The sequence below is a fragment of the Sorex fumeus genome, unplaced genomic scaffold (assembly GCF_029834395.1).
Source record: "Sorex fumeus unplaced genomic scaffold, SorFum_2.1 ptg000207l, whole genome shotgun sequence".
NCBI classification, from domain to species: domain Eukaryota; kingdom Metazoa; phylum Chordata; class Mammalia; order Eulipotyphla; family Soricidae; genus Sorex; species Sorex fumeus.
Genome location: NW_026606264.1, coordinates 895,367 through 917,385, shown reverse-complemented (window position 1 = coordinate 917,385; position 22,019 = coordinate 895,367). Strand labels below are relative to the sequence as shown.

The window sequence follows — 22,019 nt, the reverse complement described above, 5'->3', positions numbered from 1 at the left end:
GGCCCAACCGGGCAGAGGAAGCGGCACCGCCCTCCCATACGCCCCATTGACCAGGAGACCCTGGACAAACGGACGGAGGGAGGGGGGAGTCCCCCACCTGGCCCAGCCTGGCAGGCCCTGTAAGCCAAGCTCCAGGGGGCTCAGGTCACAGCAGGTCGGGGTCTCCCCAGTCTGGGCCGAGCGAGCCTCTTGCCACGTGCCCAGCAGCGTCTGATCTCAGTCTGCTCTCACAGGGGCTGGCCCAGGGGGCACTGGCCACGTCCAGCAGGGCCCTGGCCCGAGTCCCAGACAGGGGAGTGGGAGGGAGGGTAGGGGCAAGGGCAGGGCCCCCTGCCCGGTCACTTCAAGACATACACACACACACACACTCAGGCACATAGAGTTGCACATAGATACACATAGAGACACAGACACATGTACACACATAGACACACAGATACATAGATAACCACAGAGATACACACAGAGACACAGATGCACATACAGACATAGAAACAGAGACGCACACACATACAGATACAGACATACACACAGACAGAAACACACACACACACACACACACACACACGCGCGCGCGCATGCACTCGCTTCAGATGTGTTGGGTGTGGCGCTGCCCCCAGGGACTGGGCCTCATGCCTTCCTGAGTCCTGCCCCTTGGGGCATCCCCCCGAGGCGCCCCTGGGGGCTTCTAGTGGGGGATCTCAGCCCCGCGGGTCAGTAGGAGCGGCCAAGGTGCGGGGCGGGAGGCCAGAAAGCCCGGCCCTCGGGAGCTGCACTCAGTCCCACTGCTGCCCCGGGCCGTGTGGCGGGTGGGCCCGGTGGTCGGCCCAGGCCCCCGCTGACCGTCCGCCGCCCGCAGCCTCCGAGCCCAACCTGAAGCTGCGCTCGCGGCTGAAGCAGAAGGTGGCTGAGCGGCGGAGCAGCCCGCTGCTGCGGAGGAAGGGCGGGCCCGTGGTCACCGCACTCAAGAAGCGGCCCCTGGACGTGCCTGGTGAGTGGCCTGGGGGGCTGGCCCCGGCCCCGTCCTCCAGGGGACGCTTGGCCTGTCTGCACCCCCCTCCTGACCTGCTCTCGGCTGCTCTTGGGCGCCCTCTGGCTGCCGAGCGGCAGAAGTGCACCACGGGCCTGTGGGCGCCCCTCCCCGGCAAGGCCCACGCGGGGCTTCACGGGCTGGGTCCCGGGTGGGGGTCCTGGGGCGGGGCGGGCCGGCTCACCCCCTCGTCCCGCAGACTCGGCCTGCAGCAGCGCGCCCGGCTCGGGGCCCAGCTCCCCCAACAACAGCTCGGGCAACGTCAGCACGGAGAACGGCCTCGCCCCCACGGTGCCCAGCGTCCCCGCCGAGGTCAGTGCCCACTCGCCACTCGACTCGGGTCCCGCGCCCACCCGCCCCTCCACACCCAGCACCCAGCATGTGCCTGCAGGCTTCCCGCGCGGATGGGGGGCAGTGGGCAGACCCAGGGACCCCCAGAAGCTGGTTCGCGCGCTGCCGGGCGACAGGACAGCTGTCCGGCTGCCTGGCCAGAGTGGACCTGCCTCCCTCATTCTCTCCGCTCCCTGAGTCCAGTGTCTCGGGGCCCACCTGGTCTCCCCCGGGCTGGGGCTGGGCGGCGCTGCCACGTGATCCCCATTTCCCCAGGATGGGCTGAGGTGCAGAGCTGCTGCCTGGTGGGGTTCCGGGGGTCCCGGGGGCAGCCCGCCCCTCCTGCCCTGGCCAACGGGAAGTGCCGTTCTCAGGCAGCCCGGGTGCGCCCCACGTCACTGCCTGCCTCAGCCGGCCCCACAGACCCCCACGGGCCACACCCCTGCCCTGCTGCCCGGGCCTCACACACGCAGTGGCCTTGGCCATGAGTCACGCTGGCGGCCACGGGCACGCATCGGGTCCTTATTCCTGGACCCGAGCCTGGAGCTCCGTGTCCCGCTGGGCACCACGACCCGTCCTGACGCACGCTCCCTCAGCCAGTGGCCTCTCCTGGTCTCATGTCGGAGGGGGGGCATTTGGGGCTTCCTGTCCTCTGACATCGAGACCGGGCGCCCTCTGGCAGCCCCAGCCAGCGAGGTGGACAGTGGCCACACACCCTGGGCAGAGATGTCCCCATCCCAGTGTGGCTGCAGTCAGAAACGCTTCCTGCTTGCACTGGGTCTCGTGGCGAGGCTCCTCGTGTCACGGCGTCCCCCAGCCTCCCTGGTGATGTCTCCTCATCAACACACTCCTGCAGCAGCCCCCGCTCACCGTCCCCTGGCCGGGGACGTCCCAGGGCAGAGCTCAGGCCCGGGCACGTCCCTGTCCTGGCGTCACGGCCTCTGACGTGTTCCTGGTCACTCCGTGCCCCTGACTCATGGCTGTCTCGGCCTTGGCCCTTTGCCTCTCGGTGGCTGTTAGTGGGGCTGCGCCGGACAGAGCCCCTGGTGGGCATCCGCTGGCCAAGGGCTGCTGGTGGGTCCCCGCGGCCCTCCCGGCGTGACGGCGTCTCTCCCCGCAGGCCGGCCTGGCACACAGACTGGTGGGGCGCGAGGCCGCGCCGTTGCCCCTCTACACGTCGCCGTCTCTGCCCAACATCACGCTGGGGCTGCCGGCCACGGGCCCCTCGGCGGTGAGTGGGGGTCTGAGCAGGGCGGGCGGGTGGGCGGCCCCCGGCCCCCCTGAGCGCTGCCTGTGTTCCGCAGGGCGCGGCCGGCCAGCAAGACGTAGAGCGCCTGGCCCTGCCTGGCCTGCCGCAGCGCCTCCCTCTCTTCCCCGGCACGCACCTGCCCCCCTACCTGGGCACGGCACCCCTGGAGCGGGACGGCACCCACAACCCGCTGCTGCCGCACATGGTCCTCCTGGAACCGCCCACCGCCCAGTCGCCCCTGGTCGCCGGTGAGTGGGGGCGCCAGGGAGGCGGGGCCAGGGCGGGCGGCTGGACATGGGCTCCGGGAAGGAAGAGAGGATGAGAGGAAGCCAGGACCCTGGGTCTGCCCTGAGAGTTCTCTGCCAGCACAGACCAGGCCCCATCCCAGGCAGACCCCCCTGGCATTGGGTGCAGACCCGGCATTAGGCAGATCCCGCCCCAGACCCTGGCAGTGGGGCAGACCCATCCCGGACAGACCCTGACACTGGGCAGACTCGTCCTGGACAGACCCCGGGGTTGGGGCAGACCCGTCTGGGGCCTTGGGGCTGTAGGTCATCCGACATGATGCCCCTTCTCAGGGTTGCTTTGTGTCTCTGGAACGTTTGGGACAAAGTCTCTGGGACAGACTTGGGCACCAACCACATCCTCTCTCGCCACTGCCCGTCCCTGCGTCCCCCCCACTCCCCATCTCTGCGTCCCCCACTCCCCGTCTGAGTCCCTCCATGTCCACTCCCGTCCCTGTCCCCGGCCAGCTCTCCTGTCCCCCTGCCGATCTGCTCCATGACCTCCCCCGGCTCTTCCCGGCGCCGGCGCGCCCTCCGTGGGGCCAGGGCCATGGCCGTCCAAGGGAGGGGGCAGGGGTGTCACCGCGTGACCACACCCCCGTGTCCCCCACGCAGGCCTGGGCGCGCTGCCCCTGCACGCACAGTCCCTGGTGGGGGCCGAGCGCGTGTCCCCGTCCATGCACAAGCTGCGGCAGCACCGGCCGCTGGGGCGCACGCAGTCGGCGCCGCTGCCCCAGAACACGCAGGCCCTGCAGCAGCTCGTGGTCCAGCAGCAGCACCAGCACTTCCTGGAGAAGCAGAAGCAGCTGCACCTCGGCAAGGTGGGTGCCAGGCTCCCCGCAGCCCCCCTGGCGGGCACCGGCCCCACGCCACGGGGTCTGGCCAGGTGAGGTCTGGACAGTAAGGAGTGCTCGTGCTTGGTCCTCCCAGCAGTGCTGGGGATGGAGCTGTGCTGGCCCCCACTGTCCAGCCTCCCAGGACCTCCCCCTGCCCCGTGCTTGGCCCTGCCCTGTGCCCAACTGCTGTGTTGCGGGATCATGTTCGCACCCCCTACTGCCCATGGGCGGGCAGGACCCCAGACTGCTGCCTCCTGCCTGCCCTCAGCAGTGCCCCAGAGCCACTGGGATGACCTGGGACCTGGCCCCGGGATCCCGAGCTTGCAGGAAGGCTCCGCTGGGAGCTGGGGGTCCATCTCCAGCCGTGGCCCTGGGTCCCTGCTTTCAGCTCTGCAGGGCCACTGGCATGGCTCTGTGGGAGCCGCCAGCCCACTGCGTGCCTCGCTGGTCGCCGCCCCTGCCTGCATGGCCACCCTCTCCCTGCAGGCCCACCGCCCATCCCTGGCCTCGCGGGGTGGCCAGCGAGGGCAGGCGCCACCCCCCTACTCTGCCCCTGCTCCTTCCCGGCCCGGTGCCCACATAGTGCAACCCTCACACCCGCCACGCCCTGCAGATGATCCCGAAGCCCAGCGAGCCGGCCCGGCAGCCCGAGAGCCACCCCGAGGAGACGGAGGAGGAGCTGCGCGAGCACCAGGCCCTGCCCGAGGAGCCCTTCCTGGACCGGCTGGGGGCCCACTCGGAGCCGCACGGCCTGGCCGGGGTGCAGGTGAAGCAGGAGCCCATCGAGAGCGACGAGGAGGAGGCCGAGCCCCCGCGGGACGCAGAGCCGGGCCAGCGCCAGCCCAGCGAGCAGGAGCTGCTCTTCCGACAGGTGCGGGGAGGGGGGCGGGGCCAACGGGGCGGGGCCGACAGGGAATGAGGGCGGGGCCAAGAGGATAGGGTGGAGGAGGGGCGGGGCTGGCGAAAGAGGCGGGGTTGAGAGGAGGGGCGGGGCCAAGAATGGGAAACTCAGGACTGGGGGCGGGGCTGGCTAGGGGCGGGGCTTACAAGGGGCGGGGTGGAGTCGAGGTGAGAGGGCGGGGCTGGGGAAAGTGGGTCGGGGCGGGGTCGAGAGGAGGGGCGGGTCCAGAATAGGAAAGACAAGGCTGAGAGGGCGGGGCTGGCAGGGGGCGGGGCTGACCGGAGGGGCGGGGCTTGGGAGGGGCGGAGCCGAGGAGTCTAGACCGAGTGCGTGCGTGGAGGCCGGTCCTTTGGCGGGCAGCGAGGGCGGAGCTCAAGACGTGGCCGGGACCTGGCAGGGTGGGGCTTTGGGTCAGGGCATGAGGCGAGGGGCCGTGACGGCTGGGCAGGACCTCTGAGACGGGTCCCCTGCGCCCAGGGTAGTGGTGGAAGGAAGTGAGCGCGGGGCTCGGCCTACACCCGCCCCAGGGATGCCCGCGGAGGCGGCTGCCGTGTCTCACGTTGGTCGTGCCCAGTTGGCCCGTCCATCCATCCTAGGGGGGTCTCGGCACCTGCCAAGGGCAGCCCCGCACCCCTGGGCCAGGTTCTTTGCTGAGGTCAGGGCCAGCGAGGGAGGGCAGCAGAGCTAGTAGCAGAGGGCCAGGCAGGGGTGGCCCAGGAAAGCCCGGGAGCAGGGAGCCCCCAGAGGGGAGCTGGCAGGGCCGGCTGCAGGACCCCCGGAGGTCCTCCAGACACTCCTGCCCGCGTGGTCCCGAACTCCCTGCTTCATTTCCGAGCCGGGATGGAGACGTCCCCCGAGACCCAGGGGCAGGGCCCGCGTCCTCACGGCCCTCACGGTCAGGGCCCGCACCCGCCGTGTTTCCTCAGCTGGCCGTGGGTGTGGGCAGGCAGGTGGCAGGGGACAGCGAGCAGATGGGGCGCCCTCTGACCCGCCGCTCTGTCCGCAGCAAGCCCTCCTCCTGGAGCAGCAGCGGATCCACCAGCTGAGGAACTACCAGGCCTCCATGGAGGCTGCCGGCATCCCCGTGTCCTTCGGCGGCCACCGGCCTCTGTCCCGAGCGCAGTCTTCCCCGGCGTCCGCCACCTTCCCCATGTCTGTGCAGGAGCCGCCCCCGAAACCCAGGTTCACCACAGGTACAGTGCAGGGCCGGCAGGGGCGGGCGGCTGCGCGGTCAGGTGTCCCCCTGGCCCCGTGGGCATCCCACACTGCCCGCCACACCCCTGCCACGGCCAGGAAACCCGCAGCAGGACACGGGCTGCCGGGGCAATCTGCTCCCTGCTGTCCCCTCTGCCCAGCCAGGACAGGAGGGGCCCAGTGTGCTGCCCCTGAGCCGGACAGGCCTGGACAGGCCTCCCGCATCCAGCCTGTCTTTGCCATCAGAGGGACCCCGTCCACCCACACCGTCCACACACTGAATCACCCCTTGTCCAGAAGAAAACCAGACAGCCACCAAGGGCACCCCGGGCTCCTCCCAGGGCAGGGGTCACTAGCGGAGGGGTCACTTCCCGGATAGCCGCACCAAGTGGCGGGCGCAGACCCCTTTTCTGCTGTTACCACTGTATAAAGCTCGTGTGGCTGCAGGCACGGAAACCAGAGGGTCCCTGTCGGCACCACAGAGGTGGCCGCTGGGGGTGTCCATTGGACACAGGGGCCACTCCACTTGCTCCTGCCTCCCCCGTGGGTCCCTGCACGTGTGTCGGGTCATGACCTGCGAGTCGGCCTTGCCCCTCTGCTGCCGCGGCTGTGCCCACACTTGGGTCCCTTCTGTCATCCCGGCTCTGCTGGGCACTCAGTGTCCCCCCCACCCCCGCAGACACGAGGCCGCCGTGGCCATGGTCACGGCAGCGACAGGTCCCCTCTCTAACCTGCCTCTCGGGGACGGCGGCACCCCACCAGGCCCTCGCTCCCGGGGAGGCTGCGGGGCACCCCTGGGCACGGGCCCACCCGGGCGCTGAGCCGGCCCTGCCCACAGGCCTGGTGTACGACACTCTCATGCTGAAGCACCAATGCGCCTGCGGCAGCAGCAGCACCCACCCCGAGCATGCCGGCCGCATCCAGAGCATCTGGTCCCGGCTGCAGGAGACCGGCCTGCGCAGCAAGTGCGAGGTGAGCCGGCCGCGCCCCTGCCCGCCCTGCCCTCCCCGCCCCTGCACGCCCAGCTGTGGCCGGCCCCCGGTGTGCAGGGCGATCCCCAAGGTGGCCCCGCTCCCTGACCGCCCCCCCAGCCCCCAGGACACATGGAGGCTGGACGTGGGCCCCCTAAATCGCTCCCCGTTGCTTCCCCGGGTATGGGGGGCTGGAGGGTGGGCCTGGAAGCTGAGTGCAGGTGCCGTCCCCTGACCCTGGTCCCCTGGTGCCCAAGGAGCCCACTGGCACCCGCTGGTGGCCAAGGCCACACACCACTGGGGGGCAGCATCGCCCCAAGACTGGGCAGTGAGTGCCGACTCCCCCCCGCAGCCGCTGGGGTCCCCGTGACCTCTCAGACACTGTGTCCCGGGATGGGGGACGGGGGCTCTGAGGACCCCCCCAACAGAGAGAAACAGCGGCTCCCACAGCCACCCCCTATCCAGGCCCATGGCCGGAGGCCCCTCGGGACAGGACTAGGGTCCTGGGTCAGGCTGGAACCTGCTCAGCAGTGGACAGGACAGGTGGGGCGCGGACACAGGTCGGCCCCTGGGCCACAGTGCTCGTCCCACCCGCGTAAGGCCCCAGGTCACTCAGCTCTGGTGGACACAGGCTTTGGCGCTGGACAAGACCCCCATATCCCTCCAGATGAGCCCCCAGCTGGGAACTAGGGATTGGGGTCCCCTCTCAGCCCCTGGACAGGGAGGTCGCTGCTTACGGCACCCAGAGCTGGGCCGGCTGGATGGGGGCTTGACCGGAAGGAAGCCCCGGCCGCCCTCCCTGCCTCTCCCTGCCCATTCCCCCCCTTCCCGCCAGCGACCCCCCCCCCCTCCCCCCGCATAGCATGTGCCTCACGGGGGCCTCCAGCGCAGGCGCCCCTCGCAGGAAGAGGAAGAGGGACCCCGGGAGGGGCTCCCGGAGCCGCTGCTGCTGGCCGGGCTAGGGGCGAGCTGGGCCGGGCCTCCTGGGGCTCCGCAGCCTGCCGTGCTGTGCGCGTGCCCGCGCAGCGAGCGGCTCTTGCCATGCGCGTGCCTGTGCTGTGAGTGTGCGCGTGCGCGTGCCCGCACAGTGAGCGTCTCGTGCCGTGCGCGTGCCTGTGCTGTGAGCGTGCACGTGCCCGCGCAGTGAGCGTCTCGTTGTGCACGTGCCCGTGGTGTGAGTGTCTCGTGCCGTGCGCGTGCGCGTGCACGTGCTCTGAGCTTGCGCGTGCCCGTGCCGTGCGCGTGCCCGCGCTGTGAGCGCGCTTGTCTCCGCAGTGCATCCGGGGCCGCAAGGCCACGCTGGAGGAGCTGCAGACGGTGCACTCGGAGGCGCACGCCCTGCTCTACGGCACCAACCCCCTCAACCGGCAGAAACTGGACAGTAAGAAACTTCTAGGTACTCCTCGGCCTCCGGACGCTCCCGCGGGCGCGGCCCTGGCACCCGGGGCCAGCCGCCTGTCGCTCTGTCGGGCCCCGGGCGGCTGACAGGGACCTGGGCAGGGCCACCTCCCTCACGCTCCTCACACCCGCTCACCCCGACACGACACGCGCATCCTCACAGACTCACACCTGCTCACTCGCGCGCCTCTCGCCCTGACGTGCACCCATCTTCACACTCACAGCCGATCGCCCTGACACACGCATCCTCACGCGCATCCTCACAGTCTCACACCCGCCCACCCCAACACGCACACCCACTCACTCACACGCTTCTCACCCCGACACGCACGCATCTTCATCCTCGCACCCGATCACCCTGACACGCGCATCCTCACAGACTCACACCCGCTCACCCCGACACGTGTGCATCCTCACACTCACCCCCTCTCGCACACCTCACACTCAGACTCTCTCGCACCCTCACACTTCTCCCTCTCGGGCTGTGTCTGTCTCGGCACCACGAGGGGTGACGCTGCCCAGGCGGACACACCCCCACATCCGCAGGCACGTGTTCCCCAGAGTCAGCCCCCGGCACAGGGACGCCCTCCTCTGTCCCCCTCTGTCCCCGCTCCTCCCCTCACGCCCCCCGCCCACCGCGGACAGGTGTGGCTGCTGTGGTGCTGTCCCCTCCCCGGGGGCCTGTGGCCTCCACACTGACCCACACGTGCGCAGCAGGGGCCTGGGGAGGGGACGGGGCTGGAGACGGGGCCGAGACAGACCTGGCGTCAGGGCCGGGACCAGCCCAGGGAAGGGACTGGGATGGGCCTGGGGAGGGGACGGGGCAGGTGGCTCCCGGCACACTGGCCACACCCCCTCCGGCACCTGCGGCACCAGGGGACCCTCCAGACAGTGGACGGGGCGAGGACAGGCCTCGGATGGGCCCGGCTGGCCCCTGCCAGGGACAGCAGGTTGGCGCACGCCGGTCCCCTCAGGCCCCCTGGCCCCAGGCACTGCCCCTTCCCCGCGTCCGCGTGTCCAGTCTACTGACCTTGTCCCCTTCCCGCAGGCTCGCTGGCCTCCGTGTTTGTCAGGCTGCCCTGCGGCGGTGTTGGGGTGAGTCGGCTGCCCGCGTGTGTCCCCGGGAACCAGGATCAGGGGCGCCCTCCACCGGGGCCCGCCTGGCCCTGTGCCCACCGAAGCCAAGCTCAGCAGCGCTGGGGGTGGCCAGTGTCCTCCCCAGGGGCCTGGGCCCACTCCCGGGTCACGGCAGAGACTAGGTCTGGGTTCAGTTACGGAAGTGAAACAAAATTGTTTCCCTCCTGAGTCTGTGCAGAAATCGCTGCTTTGAAAATGACCCCTTCTGGGAGCAAACGCTCGTCCATGCCGCCACACCCCTGCCCGGCACTGGCCATAGCCATGACCCTGCTGAGGGCAGACGCCCACCAGTGCTGGGTCTGCCCTCCGTGGAGCAGGAAGGGGCGGGGCCTTCCTGGCGGGGACTCGAGGATTCATCCTTGTCCACCCTGGTACACTACACAGGCCCCTGGGGGTCCCTCCTGGCCACCCTCAGTGGGGGACACGCCTCCCCCGGGTCTGCCTAGGCGTCTATGCAGCCCTGGGGGATATTCAAGCTTTCTGGGGTCCCTGTAGCCCCAGAGGTGACAGCTCAAGGCCCAGCTGCCTCCCTCCCAGGGTTTCTGGGCCGTGCGGGGGGGGGTCCTGCACGCTGCCCTGAGTCTGAGCCGCAGTCGGGGTCCCGGGGTGTGGTGTGAATCCGGAGACAGAGAAGCGGCCAGAGCATCTTCACCCAGGCCCCTGCCCACCGCACAGCTGCTTCCAAGGGCTTGTTCTCAGGGGTCCGCCCGGGCCAGGGTCCCGCCCCCGCGACACAGCCTCAGACATTTGGAAGCGATTTAGAGCAGGCCGCCGTTGGCTCGCCTCCGGAAATGGCTTGATCCCCGGCAACGATGCCGCAGTCCGGCTTTGAAGGTGCCGAGGCGGGACTTCCCCGTGAGGCTGGCCAGCAGTGGGTGCACCTGGCACACGTGGGTTAGGGGGACCCGCAGAGGCAGGGTCCCCACGTGTGTCCAGCTCGCTCTGCACCGTCGGCCCCAGGCCCCCTGGCCTGGGCCTCTGCACCCACCTTGTCCCGAGCAGCTCGTCTCTGGAGAGCCTCGACTGCCCAACCCGGGCTCACACGCCCGCCTGACACGGGGACAGCTGTGGGCAGAGGGACAGGCCAGCCAGGCCGAGTCAGCTGCTCCCGGCAGCCCCACATCAGGGGCCCCTTGGCCCTTCGGCCAGTGTGTTCACTGGTTCAAGGCTTCTTGCCTCCTTGGCTGGGGCCCTTAGCTTGGGGCTGGCCTGCCTTTCTAAAGCCCTTACTGAGGGGTCGGAGTGATAGTACCGTGGGTAGGGCGTTTGATCTCCAGCATCACATATGATCCCCCCGAGCACCACCAGGAGCAGTTCCTGAGTGCAGAGCCAGGAGTAACCCCTGTGCATCTCCGGGTGTGACCCCAAAAGCCAATAAATAAGTAAATAAAGCCCGTACCGAGAGGGTCTCACTGTGGCGCCTTGTCCCACAGGTGGACAGTGACACCATCTGGAACGAAGTGCACTCATCCGGGGCTGCCCGTCTGGCCGTAGGCTGTGTGGTTGAGCTGGTCTTCAAGGTGGCCACAGGGGAGCTGAAGGTCAGTGTCCACTGCATGGGGGTCCAGGGTCGGGGGCAGGTTTGGGTGGTTACTGGGACGCTGAGCCTGGGACAGCTTTCCTGGCCTCCACTTTGGCCCCCGTGGTCCTGGCTGGGATGTGATGTCTTGACCAACAGAGCAGGGGCGGCAAGTGTGGGTCCCCACTCAGCCAGCAGGCCCGTGACGTGGGGCCCAGCCTGAGGTGCCTGGGGGCCCCATGCTGCCCCGTGGCGTTCCAGGCAGTGCCGGGGGAGCCCAGGGCTCCACAGCCTTAGCTCTGAGGACCTCCACATCATCAGACAGGGGGATACGCCCCTCCCAAATGGCCGCCACGGAGGGCTGCACCCCCGCCCAATGTGGGCATGTCACTGGGGCTCCCATCATACCAGGTTCCAGGGGTCCCGTAAATGTAGAAAGTCTGTGGTACAGGGCGTCGGGGAGCCCCATGGATACAGGGAGTTGGGGGGCCCCATGGATACAGGGAGTCCAGCGGTCCCATGGACGGGGATCTGGGGGGCTACCCAGCCCACTGCAGTATCCCTTCCCTTCCCACTGTGCGGTCTACACTGGGGTGCCCTTGTTTCCCGCAGTAGCCGCCCCGCTGGGACCCGAGTCAGGGGTGACCTGGCAGCCAAACCTGCCCTGGCCTCTCCCTCCTGGGGAGACACGGCGTGTTGGGGGCCGGAACCTTTCCCTCCCCCGATCCCGGAGGAGCTGCTGGGCACTGAAGCCTCTTCTCCCTCCGACCCGAGGGGCCTGGGCTGGGCTCAGCGCCTGGTGCTCATCCTGCCTGGACCTCGTGTTGCCGTGTGCCCTGAGCTATGGCCAGCTCCGGCCACGAGCGTCCTTCTGACCCTCCCTCCTCTCGCCCCTCTCTCCCTGCCTCTGCCGGCCTTGCAGAATGGTTTCGCCGTGGTCCGTCCCCCTGGGCATCACGCCGAGGAGAGTACCCCCATGTAAGTAGCTGAGGCTGTTCTGCAGGGCCACCCTCGGGTGGCGGGGGGTGGGGGGTGAGGGGCTCCCAATCGCCTACAGTGCCCACACGTCCCGTGCACCCCCAGTGGACAAAACCTTCAGCCTTTGAGACATGTGAAGAGGGTGGGTCTGGGTGGACAGCCAGAGGGGCGGGGCCAAGTCAGTTTGCGAGTCCGATTGGCCAAGGGCCAGAGGGGCGGGGCCAAGCCAGCACCGAGTCTGATTGACCAAGCCTCCTCACACTTTTTCATTCTCCTTATGTAGTTCTGGAACATTCAGGCCAGACCCCAAAGCCAGAATCCACAGGGCCTGCCACATGGCTCCCCGGAGCAAGGCTGAAACGCATGCATGTGGCTGCAGTGTCCAATCCGGCGCTGTTGGTGGGGCCTCTGGCAGGTGCCGCCACCCGGGCCCAGGCCTGGCCACAGCCCAGCTGGACCAAGGTCAGACTAGCCGTGAATCTGAAGGCTGCAGCAGCCTGGTGGTGCCACAGCCTGGAGCAGTGTTGCTGCCAGGACCAGCCAGGCCTCCCTGACCGTGGGAGGGAACCTCACCTCCCGCAGACCCACTGCCCTGCCCGGGACTGCCCCGTGGGGAGCAGAAGCATCCATTTAATCGCTGAATATGGACGTGGGCTGGACAGAGGCTCCCCCTGGCACTGGCTTTCTCCAAGCTCCACAGTGCTGGAAGGTCTCAGTGTTTGTAGCGGGAGCCCCAGAGGTACTGGGGTAAGCTGTGGCAGTCCCCACTCTGGGCCTACTGGGGCCTAGCAACCTTTTTTGTTTGTTTTAGTAAATAGGTAGTTCCTTTTATTATTATTTTTTTTTATTATTGTTGGATCACAGTGAGATAGTCACAAACTTTCATGATTACATTTCAGTCATGCCATGATCGCACACCCATCCCTCCACCAGTGCACATTTCCCGCCACCAGTGTCCCCAGTATCCCTCCGGCCACCCCCCTGTCCTTCTCACTCGCTCTCTGATTTGGGCCCAGCAACCTCGTGAGCCAGATTTCCCGGCTCCTTGCAGCGGGTTTTCTGCTCTGCTGGGGGAGATCAACACCAGTTCATCCTGGGTGACCAGATCCCCCTATGTGGGCCTTAGACTGTAGGAACCCGATGCAACAAGTAACTTCTGGGTCCTGCGGACCGAGAGGCCCTCAGGAGGTCAGGAGGTCCTGTGCAGTTCTGGGCGCCCATCAGGAAGTCGGTGCACAGTGGAGGGGTTCATCTTGAGTCCCTGCCGCCAAGCAATCATAAGGACACAGACCAGAGCCTTCCGAGGCTGCCGAGAGTCTCCAGATGCTCTGGCAGCTGTGCGGGCCTGAGGCCGCCCTAAGGGTCCGTCCCCCTGACTCCCCGCAGGGGCTTCTGCTACTTCAACTCCGTGGCCATCGCAGCCAAGCTACTCCAGCAGCGGCTGAGTGTGAGCAAGACGCTCATTGTGGACTGGGTATGTGGGCCGGGTCGTGGGCTGGGATGTGGGCTGAGACATGGGCTGGGACGTGGATCTGGACAAGGGGCTGAATATGGACGTAGGCTGACATGGGCCGGGCCGCCCCGGCAGTGGCTTTCTCCAAGCTCCACCATGCAGAGTGAGTGTAGCTGACAGACACAGCAGCTACCCAGCCAGGGCCCGGGCTCCTGAGGCGGCTGAGAGAAGCCAATGAGTGGGGGGTGGGGCTGAGGCTGTGCAGCCGCTGAGAGCGGCTCGCGGTGGGTACCCTGTGAGGGCACCCCCTGTCCTGCTGGGACAGAACAGGCGCCCCCTCCGAGCCTCCGGCCCGGGGAGTGTGCCAACCCTGCCCACTGAGTCAGCTCCACGGCCCTTCCAGGACGTGCACCATGGCAACGGCACCCAGCAGGCCTTCTACAGCGACCCCAGCGTCCTGTATGTGTCCCTGCACCGCTATGACGATGGCAACTTCTTCCCAGGCAGCGGGGCACCTGACGAGGTGGGCGGGGCACCTGGCGGGGGCGGGGCCAGGGAGGGGCGGGGCGCCTGGTGGGCGGGGCGAGTCGGGGCGGGGCCTGAGCAAGGCCAGGCTGAGAGTGAGGGCGGGCGAACACCCCCACTCTCCCCCTCCTTCCCACACCCCCGCCCCCAACCCCCAGCCCAGGTCCTCACATGCGCACCTGGTCCCGCTCTGTCGGGACAGCTTGACCGGGTCCGGTCCGCTTCGGCAGCTCGGGGGAAGGCCAGGAGCACTGCCCATGTCACGGTGGAGCAGCTGGTCCGAGAGGGCTCTGCAGGCGCCTTGGGGCCCATCCTGGGCCCCCTCCTCTGGGGTTCTCCCCCGAGACAGGCCCTGTTCCGGCACCTCCTCGGGGGCTCCTGAGCGGTGACTCCCCTGGGGCACTGTGCGGGCCCAGGCACACCCCTCATCCTGGGAGAGCTCCAGAAGTGGGTGCTCGGAGCCCTCACTGTCCCCAACAGGAACCCCTCGGCCCTCCCTCCCCGCGGGGAGCCCCCAGAGCCTCACTCCCCTCTGGCCCCCCAAGTGTGGCCAGCCCAGCGCCCGCAGGAAGACCCTGTGCCCCCCTCGCGCTGGGACAGCCCTGAGCTTGCCGTGGGTTGTCTGCTAAGGCCGTGCCCCCGCTCTCTGCGCACAGGTGGGCACGGGACCAGGCGTGGGCTTCAACGTCAACATGGCCTTCACCGGGGGCCTCGACCCCCCCATGGGCGACGCTGAGTACCTGGCGGCCTTCAGGTGAGACCCCCCTCCCCATGTGCTTCCCTCAGCAGGCGGCCTTTCCTCCTGTCTCCACAACTTGGCCGCCGTGGCCGCATCTGGGGGCAGCGGGCAGCAGGAGCAGGCTGCGGAGTGGACATGGCCATGCACGCAGCCACCAGGGAGGCTGAGTCGGGGCGGGGCTTTCCTCTTAGGGGCGTGGCTTCCCCATCGGAGCATGGTTTCTCTGCTCCAGGGGCGTGGCTTCCCTCTGGGGGTGTGTTCTCCCCTTTCTGGGGGCGTGGTTTTCCCCGTCGGGGCGTGGTTTCTCTGCTCCAGGGGCGTGGCTTCCCTCTGGGGGTGTGTTCTCCCCTTTCTGGGGGCGTGGTTTTCCCCGTCGGGGCGTGGTTTCTCTGTTCCAGGGGCGTGGCTTCCCTCTGGGGGTGTGTTCTCCCCTTTCTGGGGGCGTGGTTTTCCCTGTCGGGGCGTGGTTTCTCTGCTCCAGGGGCGTGGCTTCCCTCTGGGAGTGTGTTCTCCCCTTTCTGGGGGCGTGGTTTTCCCCGTCGGGGCGTGGTTTCTCTGCTCCAGGGGCGTGGCTTCCCTCTGGGGGTGTGTTCTCCCCTTTCTGGGGGCGTGGTTTTCCCCGTCGGGGCGTGGTTTCTCTGTTCCAGGGGCGTGGCTTCCCTCTGGGGGTGTGTTCTCCCCTTTCTGGGGGCGTGGATTCTCCATTCTAGGCCCTGATACCTACCTAGTTTCTTCCCCTCAGTAGTCAGGTGCATTTGCTTGTGGTCAGTTGGTCATTTCACAGGGTCTGGTGGTGAGGGGAATCCCTGCCTTCAGGGCAGACACTTGTCCCCAGGGCCCAGAGAAGCTGCGGTGGCGCTAGGCACAGGTCCGTGGTCCCCGAGAACTCCTGACCACCTCTGCCCCATGCGGTGGAAGGCAGAGCATGTGCCGGGCGTGCAGACACGGAGTGGGGGTGTGGGCACAGCCGTGTGTGCAGGAGCCAGGGGAGCAGTTTCGGGGCCCTCACCCAGCACACAGGACTCTGCACACGGATGTCTTGGGGAGAATTTCATGGGCAGTTGGAGCTCCCCCAGTGCCGGGCCCTGGGCATGTGACCCGCAGTGTCTGGGGTTCAGCACCCCTGAGGACCCCAGTTTCCACCCAGGCTCCCTCTCCTGTCTTGCGCATCTCACTCTTCACTGAAAGTGACATCACCTGGGAGCTGCCCTGTCCAGAGGTGTCACACACCGAAGCTGCAGATGGGCGTGGGGTCCCTCTCTGTCCCTCTGCCCAGGGCACTGGCTTATGTCTGCTGCCCGGGGCGGGAAGCCCCCACTCCACAGGCCGTGCCTGACCCTCTCAGGAACCTGCGTGTTGCCTCACCGGGGCTCCCGTTTCATCCGGTGCCAAGTCTGCCTGCGACGATACCTTATCAAGTGAACTTTCAAACTGAAATAGCTCCTTTGAAAAGGGAAATTGTTTCAGGCTTTCTAAAAATTTTATTTTAATGTAGGGCCATGCTTTGAAGTTCGCAATTTATGGCTCCCTGGGCATTGCCGAGGCGGGAGAGGGTGGGGGCCGCTTTCCTCCGTGCTCCTCCCGCGGCCCGAGGGACACGGCGTGCCTCGACAGCGCGTTGTGACCCCCCAGCCCTGCCACGTTGCATTTCAGGAGATCAAGCCGGAGATGAAGAAGAGATAAGAAAATGGCCCTAATGAAAGCCAGAACCCCAACTTTCTCGGCCTCTGAGGCTCACAGGGAGGGACCTTAATTCAAACCAGTCCCCGGCCAGACGCGCTTTGAAGTTGGCAGCGCGGCGGGAGCTGCTCTCTGGGCCAGGGCCGCCCACGTGGCCTTGCCCGCTTCCCCTGCAGCGGCCACCCCGGGCCGGGCTGGGCCGGGCAGCTCCAAGGGCCTTTCCCCCGTGTTGCTGAGCGCGCCAGGCACTCGCCCACATTCTCTTCCATTTCCCCCAGAAAGTGGTTTCTGGGGGCCTTTGCGGGCGAGGCCAGAGGTGTGGGTGGGAAAGGGGGTCTGCAGCGGTGCTCCCGGGGGCCTTTGGGGGAAGGCAGTGGAGTCTGGGCACTGGGGCACAGGCCATTTGGGGGTGGGAGCCAGGGGGTTCCAGAAGGGGCTGTGGTCAGTCCCTCACCACACCAGGCCCAGCCACACCTGGTGCTTTGTTCCCTGAGGGTGCTGCATCTGGGGGGTCGGGGCTCTGCAGGGCTGCAGGCATCCCACAGTGACAGGACAGAGGGAGCCGGGTGCAGCCGTGGGCTTCTGGGCAGGTGTGGGGCTCGGCCTGTCTCCAGCCTTGGTGGATGGTACAGGGTGACTGCGGGTGACGTGGGCGGGTACCAGAGGACTGGGAGTGACATGGTAGGGTACCATGGGACTGTGGGTGATGTAGGCGGGTACTGGGTGACTGCATCTAGCACGATGGGCCGGAGGGGCCCCAGCTCCTGGCGATGCTCCTTGCCGTGCTGTGTGCAGCGGCTGCACCCAGAGGTCAAGGAGGAAGCAGGCACTCTGAACAAAGGGACCCTGCAGCCCTGAACCCTGTGTCCATGAGCGGCCGGCGTGGGAAGTTCAGGGAACTCTCCAGAAGGGGGAGCCTGTGGGTTCCTCCTGCTTGTCCGAGGTTCTCTGGGGAGTTGATGATCACGTCTGTTCGGGTGACGGGCACTAGCCTGCAGCTCACGCACCTGGCTCGGTCCCTTGGCTGCCACCTGCCACCACACCTCGGCCACACGATGCAGGCACAGGGCTGGGCACGTGGCTGAGATGCTGTGGTTTCACTGCGGGGCGCCCCAGGGGTGCCTGTCACTGGGCAAAGCTCATGTAGCCTGCAGAGAAAAGCCCCCGCCCCCGGCGGCTCTGGCCCGTCCCTCTGTCCCTTTTCAGAAGGGCCCTTGCAGGGAGCTGCTCCCCAGCGCCCCACACGTGTGTCCAGGCGGGACATGGGAGGGCTGGGGCGGATGGGGCTTCCCCACCAGCTGGTCCTCTGGGTGCGTGTCTCATGGCTCGCGTGCTGGGGAGGGAGGAGCCCCCAGACGTGCCACTGTACGAGGATGGGGCCATGGACTGCCTGGGCCCCACCGTCCCCATGGCCTGTGCCAGCCTCGCCCGTCCACCCAGACCTGTCCCGCTCTGCCCACAGGACCGTGGTCATGCCCATCGCCAGCGAATTCGCCCCGGACGTGGTGCTGGTGTCGTCTGGCTTCGACGCCGTGGAGGGCCACCCCACGCCTCTGGGCGGCTACAACCTGTCCGCCAGATGTGAGTCCGGCACTTGGGCTGGGCCCCGCCCACCCTCCCGGCAGCCCCCCTCCGCCCGGCAGGCGCCCGCGCGGCCGCTTCGAGTTCCCACCTCCTGTGGGGCTGAGGGACCGAGACCGAGATGGAAACCACATGTGGGGGGCTCTGTGTGCGTGTGCCCTGATGTGTGCACAGGGGGCTGTGTGTGATGTGTGTAGTGTGTGCACACGTGTGGGTTGCCACACGTGGGCTAGTGAGTGCATGTGTGTGCCTAAGCCTGCACGTGGTACACACTCATGTGTGTGCCCAGCCCACTGGTTGAGCAGAGGCGGCCTTGCCCCGGTCGCAGGGGGTGCCGTGCCACCCTCTGCTCTCGGGAGGGAGCACCCCACTTCCCAGGGACTCCCCACCTTCCAGCGAGATGATTTGCTGCATTATAAAAGGAAAGTCCTGGAACCATAATTCCTGCTCTCCGACAGATCAAAAAGCACCGGGCAGAAACGCTCCGTGAATTTATTACTGTCCAACCTGGCTTCCATTACGGCCGCCGTGCCCGCCGCCCCGGGCCCGGGCGGGCGGGGGCCCTGTCAGGCTTTGATCGTGCCGCGCCTCCACTCACGTCTCTGGCTCCGCAGGTTTCGGGTACCTGACGCGGCAGCTGATGGGCTTGGCCGGCGGCCGCATCGTGCTGGCCCTGGAGGGCGGCCACGACCTCACGGCCATCTGCGACGCATCAGAAGCCTGCGTCTCGGCGCTGCTGGGCAATGAGGTAGGCGGCCGCCCCGTGCATGCACTCTCCCGGCAGACCCGCGGGCCACAGCTGCCTGCCTGTGCCCTTTCCCGGGGCCCGGCCTGGCCCTGGGGCTGCCTCTGGCTCCCAGTGACCCCTCTGCTCTCCCCACGGGACAACTTGTCCCACGGGGCCACAGGGCCCAGTGAGGACCCCCTTCACCCTTGCAGGAGGGGGTGCGGGGCCTGCCCCTCCCCACGCTTCCCAGAACAGGGGCCCTGCAGTGGCAGAAGGTCCCCCCCACCTTGTGCCGGCCTCACTGAGGGCTGGGCCGTGACCCCCCCCCCCGCCCCCAAGACCTCCCGCATGGAGACAGCCACAGCTCCCATTGCCACCTGCACCCCTGAGTGTGACCCCCAGCTCACAGCAGACCAGCACACGGGGCCCGGAGGGGCGGCAGCCACTCTGCCCAGGAGGGCAGTGTCAGCGCCCCGGCAGGCAGCAGGGGTAAAGGTCGCCACAGCTGCGCAGAGCTTGGTCCTCCAGAGACCTGAGTCTGGGGGCATCTTCTCGGCATCACTGGCAGGGCATGTCTTGGGGGGTTTCTGGGGCGTCTTCTCGGTGTCTTTGGGGGAGGGCATTTTTCTCAGGGTCGCTGGGGGCGTTTTGGCGTCTCAGGGTCCTGGGGCATGTCTCGAGAGGTCCCTGGGGGCTACTGGGGGCTCTCCTGCAGCCTGTACCCGGGGCCTGTGGGGCTCTCCCGCCAGGCCCGCCACTTCTGCCGCCCAGTCTCCCGGGTATCCCGTCCTGCGTCCTCCCACCCCTGCTGTCTGGGGCACTGGGGCTGCGCAGAGTCTGCACTTCAAGCACGTGCAGCTGCAGGCCAGGGCTCCTGCCCCACGGGGGGGTCCCCCTCCCCGTCACCCCATCCCCAGCGTCTGCGCCGCATCCCCCTGCAGTTACATGTCGGGCCCCTTCTGCCCCGTCTACCCGTCCATCTGTCCGTCCGTCCTCTGGTGGCCAAACCCTACCACCTGCCTGATTATCCCCAGGAAAGTCCCTTGAAAGAAACTTGTATTTGCGAGAAGCTTCTCGAGCAGGCAGACTCTGTCCTGGACTTGCGCCGGGCCCTGGCGCCAGTGTGGAACCCGCCCAGCTCTGCACCCACCACGCACCCCTCCCCCCTCGCTCGCTCCCCCCTCACCCCCTCACCCCCAGCCCCAGCCCGCGCTCAGTCCGCAGCGTGTCTCTTGCAGCTGGACCCGCTCCCGGAGAAGGTCTTGGAGCAGCGGCCCAACGCCAACGCGGTGCGGTCCATGGAGAAGGTCATCAGCATCCACAGTGAGTGGGGCGGACACGACCCCCTGACCCCCGACCCCCGCCCCTGCCCCGCCTGCGCACGGGGCTGGTACTTCGCTCACCAAGCAGGCTCCGTGAGACAGGAGGGACAGCCCCAGAGCAGGTGACCGGTGCCCATGCGCCCGGTCAGGGGACCCCCAAGAGCCCGGAGAGGCGGGGGCGCACCCCACCCCCAGGGCGGCCCCCGCGGTCCCTCCCAGCCCCAGGGCGCCCCTGACCCCGCTGTCCCCCAGGCCAGTACTGGCGGTCCCTGCAGCGCCTGTCCTCCACGGCGGGCTACGCGCTGCTCGAGGCGCAGAAGTGTGAGAACGAGGAGGCCGAGACGGTCACGGCCATGGCCTCCCTGTCCGTGGGCGTGACGCCCGCCGAGAAGAGGTGAGTGTCCCGCGCCCGGCCCGGCCCGGCCCCCCGCCCCCCGCCCGGGCCGGGTCTGACGGCGTCTCCCCGCAGGGCCGACGAGGAGCCCATGGAGCAGGAGCCGCCCCTGTAGCCGCCGCCGTCGCTCTGTCTGTCTGTCTTGACGCGCAGCCGAGAAGACGCGTCCCTGTGTCCCGCTGCCCTGGACACCAGGTGCCAGGGGCCCAGTGGCTCGGGGAGCCCCTTCTGCCGCCCGGACCCGGGCCGGGACGGACGCCGCCCTGGGACGAGCGGACACGCGGCGGGCGGCTCGGGGCGAGTCGCCTGCTTCGGCCGACGCCGGAGCGTGGTCCGAGCTCGGACGCCACGAACCCACTTGACCCAACTGGTGCTGGACGCTTGCTCCCACCCACGTGTCCGTGACCCCCTCGACTCATCTTGTAGCTTCTTTTCTTGCGAAGACGACGTTGGCTCCGGCTCCCGCCGCGGACCTGAGCGTGGACACCGGGTGGGCACCGGCAAGACCGCCCTCGAGGACGGAGACTGGGCAGGAACGGGGGCCCCAGGCACCCCGGAAGCCATGGGAGACGCGAGTTTGTGCCTTTCTTTATTGCTCGGATGGACGTGGGCTGGGTTTTCTGAAGTCTGAGGAACGATGCCTTAAGCAAAATCAGCAGCAGGAGGCGGGGTCCGGACCCCGGTTCTGCGTTTCTGCTGTTTGGGGGATGGAGGTGGTCCCAGCCAAGTGGCAGATACCGTGGGGGGCGTTCAGGTCCACCCCGTTTTCGACGAATCCAAAGTGTTCTTTCCTTCCGTCACCTGACGCCGTCGCTGTGAAGCATGCCCAGACCGGAATGCTTTTTATGAAAAGCAAGTAGCATGAAGTATTGCTTAAATTTTAGGTATAAATAAATATATATATGTACAATATAGATTCCAATGTATTCCAAGCTAAGAAACTTGATTCTTATGAAATCTTGATAAAATATTTATAATGCATTTATAGAAAAAGTATATATATATATAAATATATATATAAAATAAATGCAGATGGCAAAGGTCCCTGGCGGTGACCGACTGTGGACTCGATACCAAGGTGCTTCCAGAGGGACCTCGCGCGGAGCTCCTGGGGGGAGGGCCCGCGCCCGGCCCCCCGCCCGCGCCTCACGCACAGTATGTACTTACTGAGTCTTTATAGCCACGAGGACACATTTGCTGTTGGTTTTTTGTATGACTTTTCCACAAAAGGGCCCTGGATACGCATTATTCTGTGAGTTTTCTGTCCGTTCTCTCCACCAAGTGGGTTTTCTGACGGGGACGACGTCACTCCCTCTTTCCTTCTGAATTCTCACTCGTTTGCTTTGCTTTCTCTTTTTTAACTCTCAGAGGTGTTTTCTTAACCTTTTCGTTGTGTTCTGTTTTGTACAGTGGCGGGCCCCGCGGCGGTGCAGTGAGTGTGGCCGCAGGCACGGGGCTGTCCCCGGTGGCGGGACCCCACCCCACCGCTGGTGCTCACTCCACTGGCAGCACTGTCGGGGCAGAGTTTTAACTTGAGTTTCCCAAAGACCTTTTCGCAGCTGGCAGGCGCAGGGCCGGCCCGTTTCCGCAGTGCCCCCGTGGTCCCGGCCCTGGGTGCGGCTGGCGGTGACAGCACCCGCCGGCCACCCGCCTTGGCTGTTCTCCCACTTTTTTTCTGGTTCCTTGTTTTCTATCACGTGAAGCCACCGACCGCCTCCCGCCTGCCCCCGCGTGCCGGCCTTGGGCCTACGGGCCGTCCTTCTGGCGACAG

The 22,019-nt window shown here is 67.3% G+C and overlaps 1 protein-coding gene across 3 annotated transcripts in view; it reads left to right on the top strand.

Annotated features, from left to right (window-relative positions):
- The window catches only part of HDAC4 (histone deacetylase 4), a 79,779-nt gene extending 59,307 nt beyond the window's left edge, over window positions 1-20,472 (top strand). For 2 of the 3 annotated variants that reach the window (XM_056108292.1, XM_056108294.1), the window contains 20 exons: window positions 860-991; window positions 1,230-1,342; window positions 2,481-2,591; window positions 2,665-2,857; window positions 3,509-3,714; window positions 4,343-4,600; window positions 5,637-5,823; window positions 6,663-6,796; window positions 8,071-8,191; window positions 9,242-9,288; window positions 10,764-10,871; window positions 11,772-11,827; window positions 13,214-13,301; window positions 13,684-13,803; window positions 14,462-14,559; window positions 17,687-17,805; window positions 18,420-18,553; window positions 19,771-19,855; window positions 20,107-20,248; window positions 20,324-20,472. In XM_056108292.1, the coding sequence (XP_055964267.1) occupies window positions 860-991; window positions 1,230-1,342; window positions 2,481-2,591; window positions 2,665-2,857; window positions 3,509-3,714; window positions 4,343-4,600; window positions 5,637-5,823; window positions 6,663-6,796; window positions 8,071-8,191; window positions 9,242-9,288; window positions 10,764-10,871; window positions 11,772-11,827; window positions 13,214-13,301; window positions 13,684-13,803; window positions 14,462-14,559; window positions 17,687-17,805; window positions 18,420-18,553; window positions 19,771-19,855; window positions 20,107-20,248; window positions 20,324-20,363 (2,492 nt within the window). In that variant the 3' untranslated portion in view covers window positions 20,364-20,472. The remainder of the gene's footprint in view (window positions 1-859; window positions 992-1,229; window positions 1,343-2,480; window positions 2,592-2,664; window positions 2,858-3,508; window positions 3,715-4,342; window positions 4,601-5,636; window positions 5,824-6,662; window positions 6,797-8,070; window positions 8,192-9,241; window positions 9,289-10,763; window positions 10,872-11,771; window positions 11,828-13,213; window positions 13,302-13,683; window positions 13,804-14,461; window positions 14,560-17,686; window positions 17,806-18,419; window positions 18,554-19,770; window positions 19,856-20,106; window positions 20,249-20,323) is intronic. The other variant, XM_056108293.1, reaches the window with a different exon arrangement.
- Window positions 20,473-22,019: the final 1,547 nt, after the last annotated feature.